This window comes from Mus musculus, chromosome 10 (assembly GCF_000001635.26).
Source record: "Mus musculus strain C57BL/6J chromosome 10, GRCm38.p6 C57BL/6J".
NCBI lineage: Eukaryota > Metazoa > Chordata > Mammalia > Rodentia > Muridae > Mus > Mus musculus.
In genome coordinates this window covers 123,720,447-123,741,767 of record NC_000076.6, presented here as the reverse complement: position 1 = coordinate 123,741,767, position 21,321 = coordinate 123,720,447, and the positions used below count along the sequence as shown (strand labels likewise).

The 21,321-nt window shown below is 37.7% G+C and overlaps 1 protein-coding gene across 8 annotated transcripts in view; it reads right to left on the bottom strand.

Moving 5' to 3' along the window:
• Positions 1–563: 563 nt before the first annotated feature.
• The window catches only part of Tafa2 (TAFA chemokine like family member 2), a 477,181-nt gene continuing 456,423 nt past the window's right edge, over positions 564–21,321 (bottom strand). For 5 of the 8 annotated variants that reach the window (XM_017313952.2, NM_182807.3, NM_001252387.1 and 2 more), the window contains one exon: positions 564–2,864. In XM_017313952.2, the coding sequence (XP_017169441.1) occupies positions 2,853–2,864 (12 nt within the window). In that variant the 3' untranslated portion in view covers positions 564–2,852. Of the gene's footprint in view, positions 2,865–11,440; positions 11,687–21,321 lie in introns of all 8 variants that reach the window. The other 3 variants (NR_153334.1, NR_045514.1, XM_017313953.2) reach the window with 1 other exon arrangement.

The window sequence follows — 21,321 nt, the reverse complement described above, 5'->3', positions numbered from 1 at the left end:
CTGTAAGTTGTTATTCTAAAACTAGGAACTTTGGAGTTGTACTAACTAGTCATTTATTGGTCTGTGTACTCACATTCACTTCTGATGCATATTCCAGGATCCTACAGGGAAATGTCACCAATGCACTTTTAAAGGATGAGAGTATATATGAAAACTGTGAAAACTGACAGAAATATGAATAAACCACCTTTTGAGTCATGGTATTACATCAGTGTGAGCTTCTGTGTTGTGACAATGTATTATGATTTCGAATGATGTTATTCCCAAGGGAAAGACGAGATGAGAAAGGAGAAAGCTATACCCTGCACTATCTTCTGTGGCTTCTTGTGAATTTTAAAAAATTTCAGAATAAAGAGGCATTTTCAAAGATATTTAAGACATGGTACTGATGTATACTTCTACTCTCCTGTGTTTCCTAAGGTAAGCTATACTTACAGCTCTTGTTATGAGGTGGATTTTGCATTTGTGTTCATGGGTGCTTTGCAGGAGGACATCACAGGTGTTAATGCCTGATTTCTCAGTTTCCTGAGAAGCAGGTCAAATGTTAGAACCTTATGCAAATGGAACGTTAAGCACAGAATTTTATTAAAAGAGGATTTAAAAATTTGTCAGTTTCCATCTAAATTCAGAGTTGTACTGGTTACTAACTAGGGTACTTTAAAAATAAGATACAAGAAATCAGATTTTCCAAATTGTACTTGTGAAAGGAGTGTCTATTTTATATTCCAATTTTATTTATTTTTTTCAGAATAGTCACAACATTAATCTACTGGGAATATTCTTGTTCATATATTTGAAATTTCATTTATTTTTTTCTATTGATACGCATGTATTACACTTTTATATAATACAGAATTTCCAGTGTTGTTTTAAATGACATAGATTTCGCAATGAGAAGCATGATCCATAATTTCAAACCAACCTAGGATAAACTCATAATATCCAAAATGATAGTTTTTCATTTTGAACCAAAGAAAGTAGTGATAATTTGTTTGACAGAGAAAGTCCAACATAACTGTTACTCCTTACATTTTGACTCTGTGTAGAACTGATCCATAACAAAACCCACGTAGAACCACCCAGTTGGTTTTATGCAATTAAAAGTGAGTCAGGAATCACTTTGTCCCACAGTTTCATGAGGCAGTTGACTTTCAATCAATATTAAAAGTGTCGTTTTCCAATTTAATTTTTTAACAGATTTTTGCACTTTTAGCTGTTCTTCCCACCAAAGGTCCTAGTTACTGTGCGACCCTTTGAGTATTGTTACAGACTAACAGGTACAAATTCTCCTCTAGAATATATGAACCTCCATCCTAGAAACCAACCTAAGGTTAACTGGCTTTGTCAGTGAGTCCTAGAAATACAAGAAGTCCCACACATCTTCACTCTTTTACTAAAATGATGGACCCCCTAATAGGATGATCTGTGAAACATCTTTTGATCAAGCTAAAATAATTAAGACATGGAAAACCCTTGCTTTTATATGCCTTCAAACTATAAGTTTACATGGTATTATTATTATAGGGTGGCAACTCAGTACCCACTGTTCCCTTCCCCCACATCACAAGTGAAACAAAATAAACGCCGTACAAAATTATACATTCTGTAATAACTTAGAAAAAGGTAAATCAACGTTTAAGGCCTTTAAATATTTGTAAGAAAAACCACGAAGAACTAAAAATCACAAGTTTTAGGGTGAGAAAATATGGACAAAATACTGGCCAAGAATTGTTTGAATGGAACAACCGTAAGTGAGTATTTAGACCTTTGTGGTCAAGGAAAATCAACAGGTTTTGTTTTTTTCTAGCCACAGACTGAACAAATACATAAGCATTCAAGCAGTCATTGGGATCGAGCAAGAGACGACCTTAAAATGAGACAGAAAGAAAAATGTAAGTGATGAGAAATCAGAGAAGCACATGCATCCCTGGCGGGTTTTATTTTATTTTATTATTTTAAATCAAAAGCTCTCTGCTAACTTGACTGTATACTGATGAGTTCTGTGAAATAAAGTAAAAGGAAAGTACACTTAAAAAAAACAAAAACAAAAACAAAAAAAACCAACCAACCCTGGAAGGAAGGGTGCACTAGAGGCACAGAGCACTGTGTAATGGGAATTGGAATCCAATCCTAACTGCTATCTGTTCAACCGTCAGAGAGCTGCAGTCACGTGTTAGCCTTGGGGAAACGTGTCAGGTCGCCTACACATTGTTATATGAGGGATATACTCAGATCATTGTGATTTGCCAATGATTATCATTATCGATGGGTAAATACTTCTATTCCTTTCACAGAGGCAAGAGTAAGACATTACAACATGTAGGCTTTCAGAGTTTCAAGGTTAGAATACCAATAAAATTGCCCCTGTCTACGCCATGCTGGAAGAGTTTACAAAGGGAACGTCATCAAAGCTGTGCATAGTCCTACTAGACAAGGAGCAAAAGAGCCAGGAACACATCAATGACAGGACAGTCAGCTTGGGAAGCAGCTTCAGACACAAGAACAGTCACAGCTGAAGCAAGGAACCTTAAAGGTGACAGTCTCTGGTGTCACCCCAGAAAACCAACTCTATCCCAGCTCCGTGGAGAACTGCGCCCCCTTCCCTCAGAAGTGTTGTGAGCCAAGCGTTAGTTCACAGCGGATGAAGTCTTCAGGACCCAACGTTCACTGTAGACTTCTGTAAAGTCTTAGTTTCACTAAGAAGTAGATGAAAAGCCATAGAATTCCTTGGAAATGGATTTTAAATGTCTCTTCTAAGCAGTATAAAAATCTTCAAGGTCACGGCAGGAGTCCAGTTTCTATTCTTGTGTCTCCATGAACCCAGCCATCAGTATTATTTGATTTAGGAGTGGTTAATGGGTTACCTGGAAAGGAAGGGAAAAAAAAATATGATCAACACTCTATAATAAAGCTACAGTCTCAGTACTAGTAAAGAGTAACTGATAGTTGCTAGGTGGTACTCACTGTAACAAACACAACACTGAATTCTCTGGGACACCCATGTTCACATACTTATAAAAACAGATGAATGTTTTCCTTCTGTCATTTTGAAATATTCTTAAAGCAACTTCCATTATTATTTCAAATGCCAACTATGACAAAGATATTTGCTACCGGCAATAGTTCCTTTGTCTGAAGGGGAAGGATCCTGAGAATGCTCTCATTTGTGAAGATCAACAGGTGCCTGTAATCTGTAGATCTCTGTAGAGAAACAACTTTGGTTGCTGGAGTTCAGTCAGAGGATGCTCTCAACCCTTGAAGACTCATTCTATAAAATGTGTTCTCAAAATAGCATAAAAACTGGGGTGGGGGTGTGCTAACAGAACCTGTTGTAGGTTCTATGAAAATATTATCTCTGTATGATCAGAAGAATGTTTGTGGAAGCAAAGAATGAAGAACAGCACCATGGCTTCCCAAATTTCAAAGTGTGCAGATCTTCTCATAAAATTAATTGTATTTTTTAATGCAATTTGCATCAATTAGGAAGATTCACAACAAATCTCATAACTATTAATATGATATATATGAACAAAACAAAAGGAATGTGTTATGAATAAACTATTTACATTTGCAGAAGTGATATAAGAAAAACAAAACAAAGCAAAACAACTGCTGTGTTAGTGGGCTCTCCACTTTACACTAATATCAGATAGGCTCCCCTGAGAAAACCCCCTAGAAATTATTCTCCACCGATGGGTATTACAAAATGTGATGTTTTAAAATTAATGTGAACACCTGGTTTTATTTCATTACATGACACGGCTGCTTAGCCTTTGATAAGGTGGTCTTTTAAAAGGCTGCTTTATTTTGTTGTTTTGTGATGTGCTATGAAAAAAATGGAAGTATGAAACTCAATAATAAGGTAACTCTAGACTTTACTATAGCCAGTCTCAAATTGCACTACAAAAAGACATGCAAAATTCAGAATGTTTTTAAAACACGAGGACAGCTATCTCGCCTTTTTGTCTTGGGCAACTGCTACATATCCCATTGCCCCACTTTACTGGGCGGTTGCAGCATGAAGGGCACGTTGAATTAGAGACCATGGAAAGAGAAAACATCTCAGGAAGGACAGAGTCTCACCAGGCTGTCTGCCATTCAGTGCTCATCTACATTTTCTTAAACCTTTTCTTCCTGGTTAGAAAAATGATTAAGCGTAACCTGGGTAATATATTTGTGAAACTGGTGTTGAAACAACAGTAAAGGTAAAGACTGAGAGAGAAGAATGGATGGGTTTCAGGAAGGAGCTAATGAAGCAATGAGGCAGGATACTGGAGATAAGACAGAGAGCAGAAGAGCATGACCCCTAAGACAAGAAGGCAGGGTGGGTGCCCAGCTGCTTTGAAGCCTCAACTTTGAGTCACCTAAAGGTTACTATGAAATCCCCATAATTATTTCTTTGTCTGAAGGTAAATATTTGTTGCTGTTGGTTTATAAAAAACCTTTGGGAAGATTCTGTTGGTCTTTTGTGTGTGAATTAAAGCCTTGTCTTCAGATAATTTCAAAAACAAACAATATTAAAGACCTCCTTAAACAAAACCAATGTTTCCTGCATCTCTGAAGGTCTCTCTGTGTGCATGTATATACATACCCATTAATAAATATACATATCCACACAGGCATACATATGCAAGCATAATTTTGTAATGCATTTCGTCTCTTGGTGAAAAATAATAGCTTAAAAAGCCAAAAAACTTAAACATGACCATAAGGGGTAGTTGTATAGAAATAAGAACTATCTAATAAGTATTGACTGAAACATAAAGAATTTTTCCTCACACTGAGATTTGTACAGAATTCTTAGTTCAATCCTTTTCTGAGATGAGGAGTATCCAATAAGATAATTTCTAGTTTCAAATAACAGTGGACAGTCTATTTTAGACTTGATCCTTCTTATTTGATTCAGACAGATTATAGTTAGACACTTGACACTCTGGATCAAAGTGAATGTGGTGGGGATGCTTTGAGACTCTCTCTCTCCGTTTCCTCATATATGAAATGCAGATGATGATGTTGGTAACATCTGCTGTGAGGACTGAGCATCACAATGCTTGTAGAAGCATCTAGTTTTGTCAGCATTAAACACCACGAAATAACAATTTCAGACATGAAGGAAGAGACAATGAAATGGAATGGAAGACGTCTTAGACAGAAATCCAGATAAGTCTGAGGGCTACAAATGATGTAAGCTCAGGGTCTGCCCTTTTCATTATAGAATAAATTATGCACATGAGCATATATCAGCACACCCTCTGGAAACCTCTAGTTTTATACCAAATATAATGGCAGAACAGTAAGACATACACATTTTCAGATATATTTCAATATACGGTTTTAAACATAAAACACTCTCATGAGTATAGATAACCATCTCCAATTTAAGTCACCTAATAAGCACAATTCACAGAATATTTAAAGCTGAGCAAAGAAAAGTCAACCATTTAACAATTTCTGTGCTCACTAAAATAGACCAAATGATCAACTTTGAATTCTGGCTCACTATGGGACGAAGATAAATACTATATCAGCTGCTGTAATCTATAAGTTGGGGTTTTCTGGCAATATAAGAGTTAGCTCCTCAAGTAATGCATATACGAATTGAGCATTTAACAAGGACATGTTATTAAGATACCACATAAACATACCCTATTTTTAGAGCTAAAATATAACACTTTACACTAAAAGTTTATGTTTGATAAACTATTGAACAGTAAAATCTTCAATTCCTAAAATATTCTTAGCAACTTTTCACCTATTATAATAGGAGGTTTCAGGATGGAAAAATCTCAGTGGCTCCCATGTATGTGTTTCACCTTCTTGCTCTCAGGGGCTATAGACACAACATGCTGTACGAGACAGAGAGATGGTTCCAGTTTTATGCCATCACCACATGTCATAATTGCTGCTTCAGGGCCTCTACCTGCCTTTGCAGAAGTCATGTTTCATACAGCTGCTCTTCACACAATTTTATGTGATGCCTATTGGCTGGTGTGCTACAAGCAGGTGTTGGACTGATGAACCCATGCGAATGAAAAAGTAGTAATAATAACAGTAACGCAGTGTCAAGAACAAAGCTATGTTTAAGTGACTCTGAAAGATGAAGAAGCTAATGTAACAATGAACCTAGGTGTTAAGGACCGAAGCATTCGTTATAGCAGTCCAACCGATCTATTCCAGATATCTGCTTAGATTCTTAGATATGGGTGTCAAATCAACTCACCACTTTAAGAAAACAAAAATAAGCAAGCAACACATAAGATACTAATTAATTCTGAAATGAATATAGTCAGTTATTTTTATACTGTCTGCACTTTATGCTTTGAATTCTTAAATGTCCTCCATTTTTCTTCAAATTCAACAATAGAAGGACATTCAAATCTGTTCTTTCTCCAAGTGTTTATAAGTATTTAAGCAACGTGGAAGAATCTTAATATGTTATATTCCTAAGGTCTAACTTTCCTTGCTTCCCAAGTTCTACTAACTGGGTAATAATTGGGAGCGGAGCCTGGTGGAAGACAATATGGGAATAGTGTGACCTCCCCAGGAAGATTTTGGGTTCAAATTCAGGCCCTGTGGCTTTCAAAAACTAGGACTGAACACGTTATTTAATCTTCCCATGTATAGAACAATATTATTACCTTGCCACACTCACTTGTTACTATAATTAAAGTAAAGATCCCTTACAAAGAGTACATCCCAATACATGCATTAAAAAATTAGCAGATGGTATTAGTGATAATTCTCACATAAGACACAAAGGTGACACGTAGAGTTCTCATCAGGCAGTGTTGTCACTGCTTGTTTATCTGGAAATACTGAGTGACTGGATTGGGATTATTGGTTTTGTTTGTTCGTTTATTTGGTTTTTGGTTTCCGATAGTAACTCACCTTGCAATTTGTTCTCTGAATAATACTGTTTTTTAAAGTTATCTGTTAAGAATTTCACAATCTTTGATAGCTTTGGGTAAAATAAAAAGTCTTTTCAGACAATTTTGATAGAAAATAAGAATTAAACATTTGATCTGTGGCACCAGGCTGTCCATTCTGCAGATGATTTGATGTGATTCAAGGTAGAGATCAGACGCTAAAATTTGCATCCTGTGACCATGAGCTAAGTATAGACCTGTGCAAAGGACAGTGTCAGGCAGTCAGTGTTTATAAGACAACTACCTCCGATATGTGGACCCTAAGCACTGAGCTAAGAAGTGTAGACCTGTATGTGCCAAAGACAGAGACAGGCACTCAGTAGCACCTACAGTGTAACCACCACTTTTCAGACACAATCATTTTAACATTTCCCATACTGAGTTGATTGACTCTATGTCTACGTGCATATGGAAAGCACTAATTCAACTCAGTAAGTTATAGTGAAAAATAAGAACCATTATAAGGCATCCATATACACATAGAAATTTGTTTTGCCCCTATTATTAGGCATATATTATGCATCCTCTCATATTCTATCTCCCTTCCTTTTCTACCTCTCTCTTTGTGTTTTCTATGAGCCATGTTCCACCAGACTTTGTACGCTGGACATATATTTAAAAAATCAAGGCCACACTTTTTCCAGAAATAAAATCTGCAACATGATTATACAACAAGGAAATGCAGATGTGAAGCCCTGCCACACTGAGGGTTACTCTGGTGTCTCTGATATCATTATTCTTTAATGGAACACTATTTAAACACCTTTGTTCAGGTTGCAATTTGTGTAAATTTGTGAAATCAATTCCAGCTCTGTACAGCATCACTGTGACTCTTCTGCTGTTTACAGAATAACATATTATTTTCTTCAACATCGTCATTAAAATCTTGTTATGGAGTACTGAGGAATAGCATTTACGTCCCTGTCATTATAAGTCACACACACATTAATGGGGAAGATGCTATGTTTGAGCAGTAGAGTCAATTTCATTCCAAAGGGAGTTAAGTTTTCTCTAAAATACCCATGTCATTAGCAGAACATTTATTTTTGTACTAATGAACATGTTTTATTTAAGCAAGTGGAAGGCAGGGAAGCGTGGAAGTATTTCTGAGAGAAAGAAGCAGGTTTAAATGCAATCTGTGTCCAACCTTTATAATAGCTGCTTAATAACGTCCCAAATAGACACAATTTAACACTAACACTCCAGCAAATTTAGCTTGCTCAATAAAGGCCCAAGGAGCGACAGAATCCCTTCCTAATCTTAAGTGCTGATGTGAGTGGACTGCTCCTTCCTGGGAACAGAACTGCTGCTCACTGCAAATGAATTTTTTTAATGTACCTCTTACAAGTATCTGAATGCAGCTCTTGCTCCTCTATCTGTACACTAAATGTGCAATTAAAATGTTATTATTCCGCAGTAACAGGGTTTTTTCATTTAAGCTAGAGAAAAGCTGCCATTAATTTGGTCATAACTGTATATGAACATACTCGCCCTATCTCAAAAGCATGCTATATAATAAGGTGTCACAAAACCAGAAGACACCTGCCTGTCAAAAGTACGCACGTACAAACAAGCTACCCGAGATAGCTTCAAGGTTCCGGCGACAAGGGATGACACAAAACAGGGGAAGTAACTCCTTTTCATAAATATACTCATCTACATATTTAAATTAAGTATATATCTTACTTCCATAGTAATACATGTAGTATCCGTAGCTCTGAAAAACACTATATGTTCATACCACAGCTTAATTTTTCTTGCAGAGAACTGACATTAGTTCGAACAGCTGGGCTAGTAAAAGCTGTCTATTCGATACTTGAGCACAAGTAAGCATGGCTACTGAATGATCTTGAACTATGCTCAGCTAATCTTCTCACTAAATTCTTGACTATTTTAACAGACTTGGGTAATTCAGGAGGGTCATTTCAGAGGACCCAGAGCATTTCAGACAACTGCAGATAGCTAACTAATCCTGGTTAGGTATAATTAGGGCGTTGGTTAGGTATAATTAAGGAGAGCTCGCCTGGAAACGGGTGGGGGGGAGATACGCTAGATGCGGCACAGAGTCCTCTGCTTTTCTGGCAGAGTCACTGTGGTAAATGAGGACAGCTGAGACAGCTTTTGCATGAGGCTGGGGAGACTGTTTTACACCAACATTGCTGCCTGCTAGTTTTAGAACTTTAAAGTCTCTTGAATTGGTCGAGTTCTGAGCTGCCAACCTTGTCATCTCAGCTCCAACTAGTACAATGCCGCTCTGTATTTAATTTTCTAAAAGATGTGATTATTATCGTATATAAGAGCAGCACTGGGGAATTGCTTTCACGGACAGAAATCTGGGCTTTTCGAGCTGTGCAGATGAAGTCTTCCTATGGGAATAGAGTCTTCAGAACGATGGCCTTAGCCTATTTCCCAGAACTTTGAGACTTGTTGCTGCAGGCCTCCTGGAGGCAGATGAGTGTGAGTGTGTGTCTCCCTTCAGTACAGAAAACTCATCCTCAGCTTGACTTAGCGAATGAACTGTGCTTCATTTTGTCATTCATTGGGTGTCTAATAAACACCGTTGGCATTTTCAGAATATGTTAATGAGAGATGTCCTTTATAGCTCCCCACCCACCCCATTCTCTGTTTCTGGTGGAACACTGTCACAGAAAAACAATAATAAGTTTAGATGATGTATAGAAGCAATAAGATGAGGATAAATATCTTAGAAAGTTAAAAAAAGAAAACTCTTAAGACAGGAAAGTAATTGCTGAGGAGAATCTGGGTAGGTTTTTTTACAGATAAGAATTATACATTCTAGCACCAGAAAGTTTAGAGACCATAAGATTTTTTTCTTTTTAGTTCAATTGGAATGTGCCTCACCTGTCAAATTTGATATTACATTTGTTTTTTAGGATTCACCTCTCATTTATACAGAATAATTTGAACGGATAGTTTTTACCCACTTTCTGCAGTAAGTGTTAGCTTAAAGTTTAAGCCTAGTCAAGAACTATAATCCTCAAGGATTACAGTATCGCTGCAGGAAAAGCAAATGGGGGCAGTGATAAAGTACAAAGACTGTGCTTCAAAATTAGTTTGTAGCCAGTAGGACTTGGGAAAAGGAACTGGACTTGAAAGCATCCTTTGCACTGGTTTGGGATGCTAAAAACATTTTCTCTCAACTTCTGGTTGGTTTGAGTTACAAATGAAATGGCTTTCTGTAACATATTCTTGGGCCCCCTGTCCAAACAAATAACATGGTCCTGTCATGTAAAAAAAAAAAAAAAAAAAAAAAAAGTCTTGGTGTGACTTGTAGAAGCACAAAGTCAGAATATTTTAAGAACATTCTAGAAGAAGGACATGTTCTATCATCATTTCCCATTCAGTTAGCTTCAGTGATGATCATTCCATATGTGGTAGTAATTTTTCAAATCCCTTTCTATGCATTGCAAAGTTAAAAATCCACTCTCTAAAGAAAAGAACATCATAGATAATGATGCTTAATAAGCAGGATGCATTGACTATACATGCACCTCCAGCCCACACCAACATTGCCTGGCTATTATCTTCTGTGGGCCTTCCCAATAATATAATTCACTAGTCTCAAATTTCTAAAGTAAATATACATATACATATACATATACATCATATACATATACATCATATAAATATACATATACATATACATATACATATACATATACATATACATATACATATACATATACATATACATAATGTACTTGGAATAGATGTGTGTGTATATGAGTATATATATATACACATATGTATCTGTGTTGTATGTATACATGTATGTGTGTGTATGATTATATGGATATATGTGTGTTTGTTTATATATATACATACATACATACACACACACACACATATATATACATATATATATATATATATACTCATATATAAGAATGTGTGTGTGTGTGTGAGAGAGAGAGAGAGAGAGAGCAAGAGAGAGAGAGAGAGAGAGAGAGAGAGACTGTTTAGGCTGAGGCACAACACAGCTTTAAATGTGGGCAAATTCCAATATATAAAGAATAGATTAGGTAGGAAATGTGTCTGGATTTGGTTTATGGAGATTAAGAGAAAGCCCGTTGGCTCAGGGCTCTTCATGCAAATTTATAAACAATATGCAGCTTGAACACTGACAGATGTTCAGGAGCAAACAGTGTTTTATACTTTGTTTCCTATTCTAAGGACAGTGGCACTGCAGAGCCCCTGGTGGCGACAGCATAAGGTTCATCAATGGCAGTATATTGGCTCCTTCACCATGGGGGCTTCGTACAACATCCAACACCGGGGCTTTGTGAATCAGTTCAAGGCACAATGCTTCTTCCCAGGTTTTTAAAATCAAAAACATCATTGCTTCCTTTATTAACCATAAAGTCACTTCTTTGCCCTCTGGTCTCTAAAATTGTACCGATTTTGTTATCTGTCTTTGAAATCAAGTTCCTGGAAAGCTACAGTAACCACAAGACCTGGGCGGTCACAGTTCACCCTATGAACACGGTACACACCTGCTGCTCTGTGAGAAATGAAAGGAGACAGGCGCTCATTTCTGGAGTTGTTTGGAATCTTTACTTCTCAAGGAAACTTCTGCCCCTTCCTCAGAATCCGACCAACACTAGGATTCGCCATAACTACTGCTCCAGCGTGGAGCCAGAATAACTTTGAATGTGGAAAATCAAAAATTGTCATCAGGCACAGCAGAAACCTTCTCTTTCTATTTCTCCATTCCAACGTGAAGAGTTTTACACGTTTGCCTAAGGAACAAACACATGTCAGGTACTCCACTGTTCAACAGATCACAGGATTAAACGCCGGAGAGAAAGGGAACATTTTAACAAGCATAAGGGGACAACAAGACAATAAAGCCCTTTGCTTCCAACAAAGCTCACAGTGGGAGCAGCTCTCTTTTGCTCTCAGACGATTATAAATACTTAGTGTGTTGAGTTTCAGAGGAACACACACAATAAGTGGGGCTAACTTAAACAGCTTTTATAAGCAATTTTGACGGGGACTGTAAATTTTTCTTGTGAATAGTTTGGAAGACTTTCTACACAAACCGAAAAAAGCAAAGAGTGATGTTGAATTCAACCAAGAAAGAACAAAGAACTCAACAGATAAGTGTTTTAACATTGAAGGGTCAAAGAAACATTATGTGGTAACGCTCAGATGGAATCCTAGGATTTCATATTTGCAGTCATATCCATTCATGGGCTTATCTGAACATCCATGCCTGCAGTAATTTAGAGCTTGCTGATGCATAAACTTGAATCGTTCACACTCTAGGGCAGGTAAAAGAGATTAAGCCCTTTAACCAATGTTTAAGTTTCACCACCCATGGGCACCTGCCTTTCAAGCCAGCTTCACAGCTCTTTACTTATTATAAATCCTACAACACCCATTCATGTTCTGCATAATACCCATGACATCTTCAGCAGTAATTATGATATTTTATGCATTCTTCTTCAAAGAAGATTACATGTATGATTATATAATATGTGCATATAATATATTAAAGTATTATATGTATGTAATTTGCATAATCTGAGAAAGTATAAATCATAGTGTTATTCGTAATAAATCATATAAAGTTGAAGCCAGTCAATTGGCATCAGGAAACAGAGAGGTTGTGATAGAGCGAGTCAAATATAACATTGCCTTCATGAATCTGAGAGGACAGAGGAGTTAAAACTCATTGTAGAAAAACAGACATAATAGAGATTAAAGATAGTTTATAATTTAAGAATTGCTTAGAGTAATTGAATATGAAAAAACATTTCTTTGACTATTATTGATAACTTTGGCTTCTCCTTATCAAACTAGAAAAGGCACTATTAAGGCAATGTGTAGGGTAGGGCAAAACTTTTGTATACTGATCACACATCAAGAATATGTGACTGTATCTAGGCATGTATAGAGGTTTAGACAATGGGTAGTGCCATTACATATAGTAGATGTGAGTGGCAGATGGCAAAGAATGAAATTCAAGGCAATGTGGAAGAGTTTCACCTAGGCACGAGCAGGGGAGATGCATCGTTCATGTCTTCCTGATGCTCCATGTCCTTTACATTGTTCAAAACCATGTTTTGTGTGAAATAGTCTATAATTCTCCATTAATCACATAGCTATTGTCCACACATTTTCCCCTCTTCTACTTCTACTCAGCCTCTGAATCTGTTTCCAGTCCTTTGCCATCATCCCTTCTGTAAGCAAGGACTGTGCTCTATCTAGTTTATATAAGGGGAATCGCTCCCTCATCAGTCTTGCCCTTTCTGTATCCTCCTCTTTGCCACCACCACTTGACATCTACAATGGTGTCAAACTACAGAAAGGACCCCAAATATATGAAACATAAAATCCTCCAGAAGTAGACCCACCCACCAGCTTCATCTGCCCTTCTTCGCAAAGGCTCCACAGACACACACTTAATACTCTTCTAAGTTCTTGTCCCCACTCATGGCTCCTAGTCTCTGTGCACATTTAGTACTGTGCTTGACTTAAAGCCCAAAGGATAGGAGATAGCTTCATGATCCATGCATTCAGAAATTTATCTATACTTAAGGAATAATTCATTACATTAATATGATTTATGAATTATGAGCTATGGTAAAGCAAGAATATTAACATATACTTCTTTCTTCATAACTCAGCAGTATTCCTGATATCTATCAAATGAAAGATTAAAACAATGGAAGGATATGTGTGTATGGAATGAAAAATGAATGAATGAACACACACACATGTGATAAGCATTAGCAGCTTCAGAATGTAATGGAATTATTATTTGGATTCTCCATAAACACCTAGAGGCATGATCAGGTGACCCCATAGGCCACTTTCTCAGCTACTAATTTGCCTAGCGTTATTCTCATGGTTCTGTATTTTTAGAATTTGAAATTATAGATATCTATGGGTCCTGACATTCAACTTCACTTTTGTACCTCAGATATTTAAATGTATTCTCATTTGGAAAAGGTCTGATTTTTTAAGACAAAATTAATTCATGAAAATAATAATGCAGGAAGATAATAGCAATCTGTGATGCTTTAATTGGTATTAGACTAGCCACTTGGGATGTGGAAAATGTCCAAATGGATGCATCAAGGTTTGTACTGGCATATTTGTTACAATTAATATTTCAGTTATGAATTATCCTACTTTTAAAAATGCACTTCTCTCTTGAGCAATTTCCATACTGATGCCTAACACTGTCAGGGAGTTTTTCTCCTGGAATATTTTCTGCTGGCAATTATCCTATACCTAGGAATCATAGTTCTCTTGACCAGCATGGTGGTGCTGTTCAAGAGGCATCAAGTTTCCTACAGAGGAACACATCGAACAAATGATAAAATTATTGAGCCCTCCACCCAAATAATATGGTTCATATAAACACATTCACATAGAAAGGGGAGGGACAGAGAAATGGGAGTGAGGGAGAAAGGGAGGAAGGGGAAGGAGGGGGGGGGAAGAAAAGACTTAGCTATATTTGCAATTCAGAATGTCTGACATCTCTTCCCTTACTTTTCCCCCTAAAACATGAAGGCTGACTTTGTTTGTTTGTTGGTTTGGTTGGTTTTTTGGTTTTTCGAGACAGGGTTTCTCTGTATAGCCCTGGCTGTCCTGGAACTCACTTTGTAGACTTGGCTGGCCTTGAACTCAGAAATCCGCCTGCCTCTGCCTCCCGAGTGCTGGGATTAAAGGTGTGTGCCACCACACCCGACTTGAAGGCTGACTTTTTTAAAGGAATCTTTTTTTTTTTCCCCACAAATTACAATATGGCTATCATATTTCCTACATCTTTTCGCCCATCCAACCATTTCCATGTTCCCTTTCTTGCATTCTAAAATTCATGATCTTTATTTCATTAATCATTGTAACCTGGCTGGCCTGGAGCTTCCAGTACAGTTCACTCTGGCTTGGTACCCACCCACAGAGATCCATCTGCTTCTGCCTCCTGAGTGTGAATGCACTGAAGTGCACATCACTATGCCTGCTTGGGTCTGCACCCCACCTTTTGCTTGTTTCTTACTCCCTTGCCTTCTTCTGGCTCCTTTTGTACTTTTTACGAGTCTATCACGTCTTTAGTTGGCTTAGCGGTCACGTGGTCCTTTATGACTTTCCTATAGTTCTGACGCAGCAGTGGTTTCATGTCAGTGTTGTGGGCTGTTTTTTGTTGTTGTGGTGATGGTGGTTGTCATTGCTAATGTTGTTCCTGCTCTATCTATGTATCTTCTTGTATGCCTGGTTTGGGGTTTTATTTTTCCAATTGTATGGTTATGTTTTGTATTTGCAAAGTTAGAAAATTATTGTGAGAATAAGACTAATTTTCTTCCAGGAAGGACATACATTTGCCTTTCTCAACGACATTTCAACAATCCATGTACTTCCCAGTCCAGCTTGAGGTATTAGGGTGATCCAGACAGTACTCTGCAGGGCTACCTGCACTGGGGGTATCTTATCAGAAATAAGATGAGTTTGACCTGCCTACCTGCTTGGTGACTCTGGTTTCCCATTACATTCTGGGGTCTGCCAGAAAACCCATATACTCTCAATGTCTAAGACTTCCTGGTGTTGACATTTCGCTCCCTGGGTCAGAATATTCCTAGAATCAGACTAGTCTTTCTAGAACATCATATCCCTACATACTTTACTCTCCTCCTTCTCATTGGCTTTTTGACATCAGAACACATACAATTTATACATATTTTATCTTTTAAAAAAAAAGGCGTGGTGGGATAATTTGAAGATTTTTCTTTTTTTTCTTTCTTTTCTTTTCTTTTCTTTTTTTTTAAGAGTTATTTATATCATGTGTGTTCTTTTGTGATTGGGTTACCTCACTTAGGATGATACCCTCCAGATCCATTCATTTGCCTAAGAATTTCATATTTATTTTTTATAATAGCTGAGTAGTACTCCATTGTGTAAATGTACCACATCTTCTGTATCCATTTCTCTGTTGAGGGACATCTGGGTTCTTTCCAGATTCTGGCTATTATAAATAAGGCTGATATGAACATAGTGGACCATGTGTCCTTATTACATGTTGGAGCATCTTCTGGGTATATGCCTAAGTGTGGTATTGCTGGATCTTCTGGTAGAACTATGTCCAATTTTTTGAGGAACCACCAGACTGATTTCCAGAGTGGTTGTCCCAGCTTGCAGTACTGCCAACAAGGGAGGAGTGTTCCTCTTTCTCCATATCCTTGCCAGCATCTGCTGTCACCTGAATTTTTGATCTTAGCCATTCTGACTGGTGTGAGGTAGAATCTCAGGGTTGTTTTGATTTGCATTTCCCTGATGATTAAGGATGTTGAACATTCTTTCAGGTGCTTCTCAGCCATTCGGCATTCCTCAGGTGAGAATTCTTTGTTTAGCTCTGTACCTCATTTTTTAATAGGGTTGTTTAGTTTTCTGGAGTCCAACCTCTTGCGTTCTTTATATATATATATATATATATATATATATATATATATTCCCAGCAACAATATATATATATTGTTTACAATATATATATATATTGGAGAACACATATGATATGCACTCACTGATAAGTGGATATTAGCCTAGAAGCTCAGAATCCTTCTTAGAAGGGGGAACAAAATACCCATGGAAGGAGTTACAGGTACAAAGTTCAGAGCAGAGACTGAAGGAATGATCACCCAGAGACTGCCCTACTTGGGGATCCATTCCATAAACAATCACCAAACCCAGACACTATGGCAGATGCCAACAAGAGCTTGCTGACAAGAGCCTGGTATAGCTGTCTCCTAAGAGGCTCTGCCAGTGCCTGGCAATTACAGAAGTGGATGCTTACAATCATCCATTGTACAGAGCACAGGGTCACCAATGAAGGAGCTAGAGAAAGTACCCTAGGAGCTTAAGGGGTTTGCAGGCCCATAGGAGGAACAACAATATGAACTAACCAGTACCTCCAAAGCACCTTGGGACTAAACTACCAATCAAAGAAAACACATGGTGGGACTTGTGGCTCTAGCTGTATATGTAGCAGAGGATGGCCTAGTCGGTCATCAGTGGGAGGAGAAGCCCTAGGTGCTGTGAAGGTGCTATGCCCCAGTATAGGGAATGCCAGGGCCAGGAATGGGAGTGGGTGGGTTGGGGAGCAGGGGGAGGGGGAGGGGATAGGGGATTTTTGGAGGGGAAACTAGGAAAGGGGATAACATTTGAAATGTAAATAAAGAAAATATCTAATAAAAATTATTTATTTCATTTATATGAGTACACTGTAGCTGTCTTCAGACACACTAGAAGAGGGAGAGGGCATCAGATCCCATTACAGATGGTTGTGAGCCACCATGTGGTTGCTGGGAATTGAACTCAGGACCTTGGAAAGAATAGCCAGTGCTCTTAACCACTGAGCCATCTCACCAGCTGTCATTTTTCTTAACCATTACTAAAATAAGAAAGGCAAATTATGGCAGTTCAACTTCTTTGAGAAGCTTAGTATTGAAGAGTCATCAAGAACTTTGAAGCCTTTCAAGTTTTTCTTTGGTGTTCTCCCATTTTCACAGCAGCAGCATGTCTGGTGCACAGCTATAAGTTAACTGTTACAGACAGTGAGGGCCACTGTATTTTCCAGCTTTTCTTAGGTGGTCCTACTTTATACCTGCTTTCTGACCTCCTCTTATGCATATCCTAGAAGGATTTCCTCCTGTGAATACGAAGTTCTATCATCCCCTGAACCAAGTAACTACCCTTTTCATGGAAATTTGAGTTTTATTAAATAACTCTTGGCTATTGATGTCTTCAAGATATAAACATAAGGATTCTGGTGATTCTGGTGGCCCTAAAAGGAGTATTCCTAAAAGCATAAAACATTTTTTAAAATGTTTAAATCAGATTAAGCTTAAAAATTAATGTTTAAAATTACTGTTGAGCCACCATTCCAGGTTACAGGGCTGTGATGTGTTCTCCAGCATGTCTATAGTAAGGATGAGAAATCAAGAGGGTATATGAGAGGCTGACTGTAATGCTATCAGCTCATGCTGAAGTCCAGGGTCACACTAAGGGCCCCATTAAACCAATAGCACACTTTACTACCTTCAGGGTAGATGACATATTACAATAAGGTGGTCAAAAAGTCCTCTCAGAAAAACCCAGACCAATTTTAAAGCCCAGTGATATTGGAATTTTAATATCATCTAACAAGCCCTTAAGTTTCTCAGCTAGGTTTTACACTTTTCCAATCATATATATTATAAATTTGTGTTAGTGTGGATTTCTAAAATTTTTTCCTAAAATGAAGAGTACCAGAGCTCCCACAGACTAAACCACCAACCAAAGGTTATACATGGATGGGCCCATGGCTCCAGCTACATATGTACATATATAGCAGAGGACCGTTTTATCTGGCTGGCATCAGTAGGAGATGAGGCCCTTGGTCCTATGGAGGCTTGTTGCCCCAGAATAGGGGGATGCTAGAGGGGTGAGACTAGAGTGGGTGGGTGGGTGGGGGAGCACCCTCTTAAAGGCAAAGGGGAAGGGGGCATGAGATGAAGGGGTTGTGGAAGGGACACTGGGAAGGGAGACAACATTTGAAATATAAATAAATAAAATAACCAATTAATTTTTTAAAAAAGACATTTACTTGTGGATTTCAACTTCATTACTTTTCTATTTCCTTTTTTTTTTTTTTTGCCATGGAATTCATTAAAAATTGTTTAAGATGTAATGTCTGCCTGAATGTTCATCTGCAGGTGATGATTGTCTCAATGATGGAGACAGGCTGTCAGCAGGCAGGACACATGATAAAATGACAAAGAGTGATGAGGACCGCAGGGTGAGAATATCTCATCATAATATCATCTCCACTTTGAGATTCATTAGCTGTGTATTTCTATATACCACAAACGCTAACTCGCTACCCCTAGATGGAACTAATCAATATCTTATCACACTGCCAAGAAGAATAAATGTAATTATGTTCCCAGTAAGAAATTAATATTCTCATTCAAATACTTTCAAGTCTGACTTCGAAATAAGTATTTTCAAAAACAGTAAAATCTACCTCTTGGGGTTACTTCCTTTGTTGTGATGCTATAAAATATAAAAATGGAAAAATCTAACAATAAGGCATTAAGCATAGGTATGCCATTGGCCTTTAAAATTTGGTTATTATCATCTTTCACAGAGTTAGGCATTTCTTGTGTAAAGCATGGGACAATACTACATTTTTTTCAAAGATTATATTAGAGTCACAGAAAACAAGTAAGTGGCTATATTATTCACACCATTCCTAATGCATTTTTTTCACCACCTAAGAGCAAAAACTCACGTGTTGCCCCACATTTCAGTTGGAATGTGCTGTTTTTTTTTAAATCACTTAGGTTTTATTTGTTATTCCATAAATAGGAATTATTAGCCTCAGCTAATTGCTGAATATCTGTAAGCACTTTCTGCATCAGTTTCTACTCAGCATTTTTGTGATTTAGTGAGAACATTAACATTGTATTACTAACAGCAAAATGAGCTAGGGTTGCTCAGCATTCAAGAAAACAAGCTTTTCCCAATGCAGTAACCACTCCGGACCAGACCAGCTTCATCTCACATTGCCCCAGGCAAAACAACACACACACACACACACACACACACACACACACACACACACACACATCATTAAAATAAAAGCAGATATACAAAAATCCCAGCACACTGCTATAGTATACCCTGTCCACTATTAAAACAGGTTAATCATTAAAGAGACACTTTGCAAGTCTACCTTAGAATTATACTAAGAAACCCTTGTAAAGGTCACAATTGCACCTGGTAGGAAAAAAAAAGTCCTTCCTTCTGGATTGCCTCAGTAAAATATGAGTGGAAAAACAACCCTAGTGACTAAAGGGGACAAAGCAATGCTCCGAACCCATACTTCTGGGAAGATGATTCTTACAATGGAACAGCTTGACCTCACCCACACTAGGAGAGAGAATGTCCCAGATTATGTATCTATTAAAACTCTGCAACTCCAGCTCTTTGGTGAACTAAAAACAACAACCAACCAATATCTTGATAACATTTATTTATTCTATCTATCTGGCTATCTATCTGTATCTGTCTATCTGTCTGCCTATCTATCCATTTATTTATTTGTGTTGGGGGCAGTGAGCACACACACACACACACAAACATACACACAGGTGCACAAACAAATACACACAGAGAGACACACACAGACACATACACATATACCACAGACACACACATACACATACATACACACATATCACACACACACATACAGACACACACAGGTGCACATACACACAAACGTGCACATACTCATACATACACAGGTGCAGACACACACCCATATGCACCCACACAGGGGCACACACACACATACACACAAGTGTCATAGCATGTATGTGGAGGCCAGACAACAACTTGCAGGATTCAAATTTCCTTTCATCATGAGAGGATCAAACTTGGGCTATCAGGCTTGGTGATGAGCCCCTTTCCCTGCTGAGGCACCTCTCCCACCCTCTGTGATATTTTTGTGGCTATTACTAATGGTACTGAGTATAATTTCCAATGATCTGAGCTTTCTTTGAGGAGTCTTGTTCAGGTATGAGATTAAGTGTTGAAGGGCATCCTTAGGAATTATTACCACTGTTATACTTAACAAGATTTACTAGTGTTGATTAATAATGTTCATACTTTGTTGGTAAACTGACCTATTTTGTCTCATTAACCCACGAACAACCTGCTTGAATTATGTACCTCCCTTAAGAGTTGAGTGAGCCCTAACAAGTGGCCATGAGCCATTTTAAGTATTTTGTGAATTTTGTTCAATCGTTTAACCACCTAAGAGCCCCATGTAGTGTTGACATAATTGCCCCATCTCACAGATGGGCAAGAAGTGCACGTGCAAGCAATACACACAAACTTCATTAGAAAATTCCAATACAAAATAACGAATGAAAAAGTATTATATCAGTGTCTACAATGGGGTCACTGCTTATACAATTAGTAAAAATAATACATCCCACTCTATAAAAAATTAATAATTGGCATTTAAAACCGAACAGAAAAATATTACTTATTTATAGTATATTTGGAGTCTTCATAGATTTTTACATTAATATTGGTTCATGAATAGCCCCTCATGCTTATGACTGACCTAAGAACATCTTGCTTTATCAGATATGATATTATTCTTGGTTTTAATATAGTTAAAATGACTTCAAAAGAATGGGTACAACACATGGGATATTCATGCATGCTCATATTCCTCCCCCCCCAAAAAAAGCTGATAACTTCTATGGGTCTATCTGAATCTTTGACTATTCTAACTATATATGGAAGTTTATGTGCAGAGACACAAGATCTGGCTGAACATTCCTACAAACTATAGGAATAACACTTGTGTAGTTAC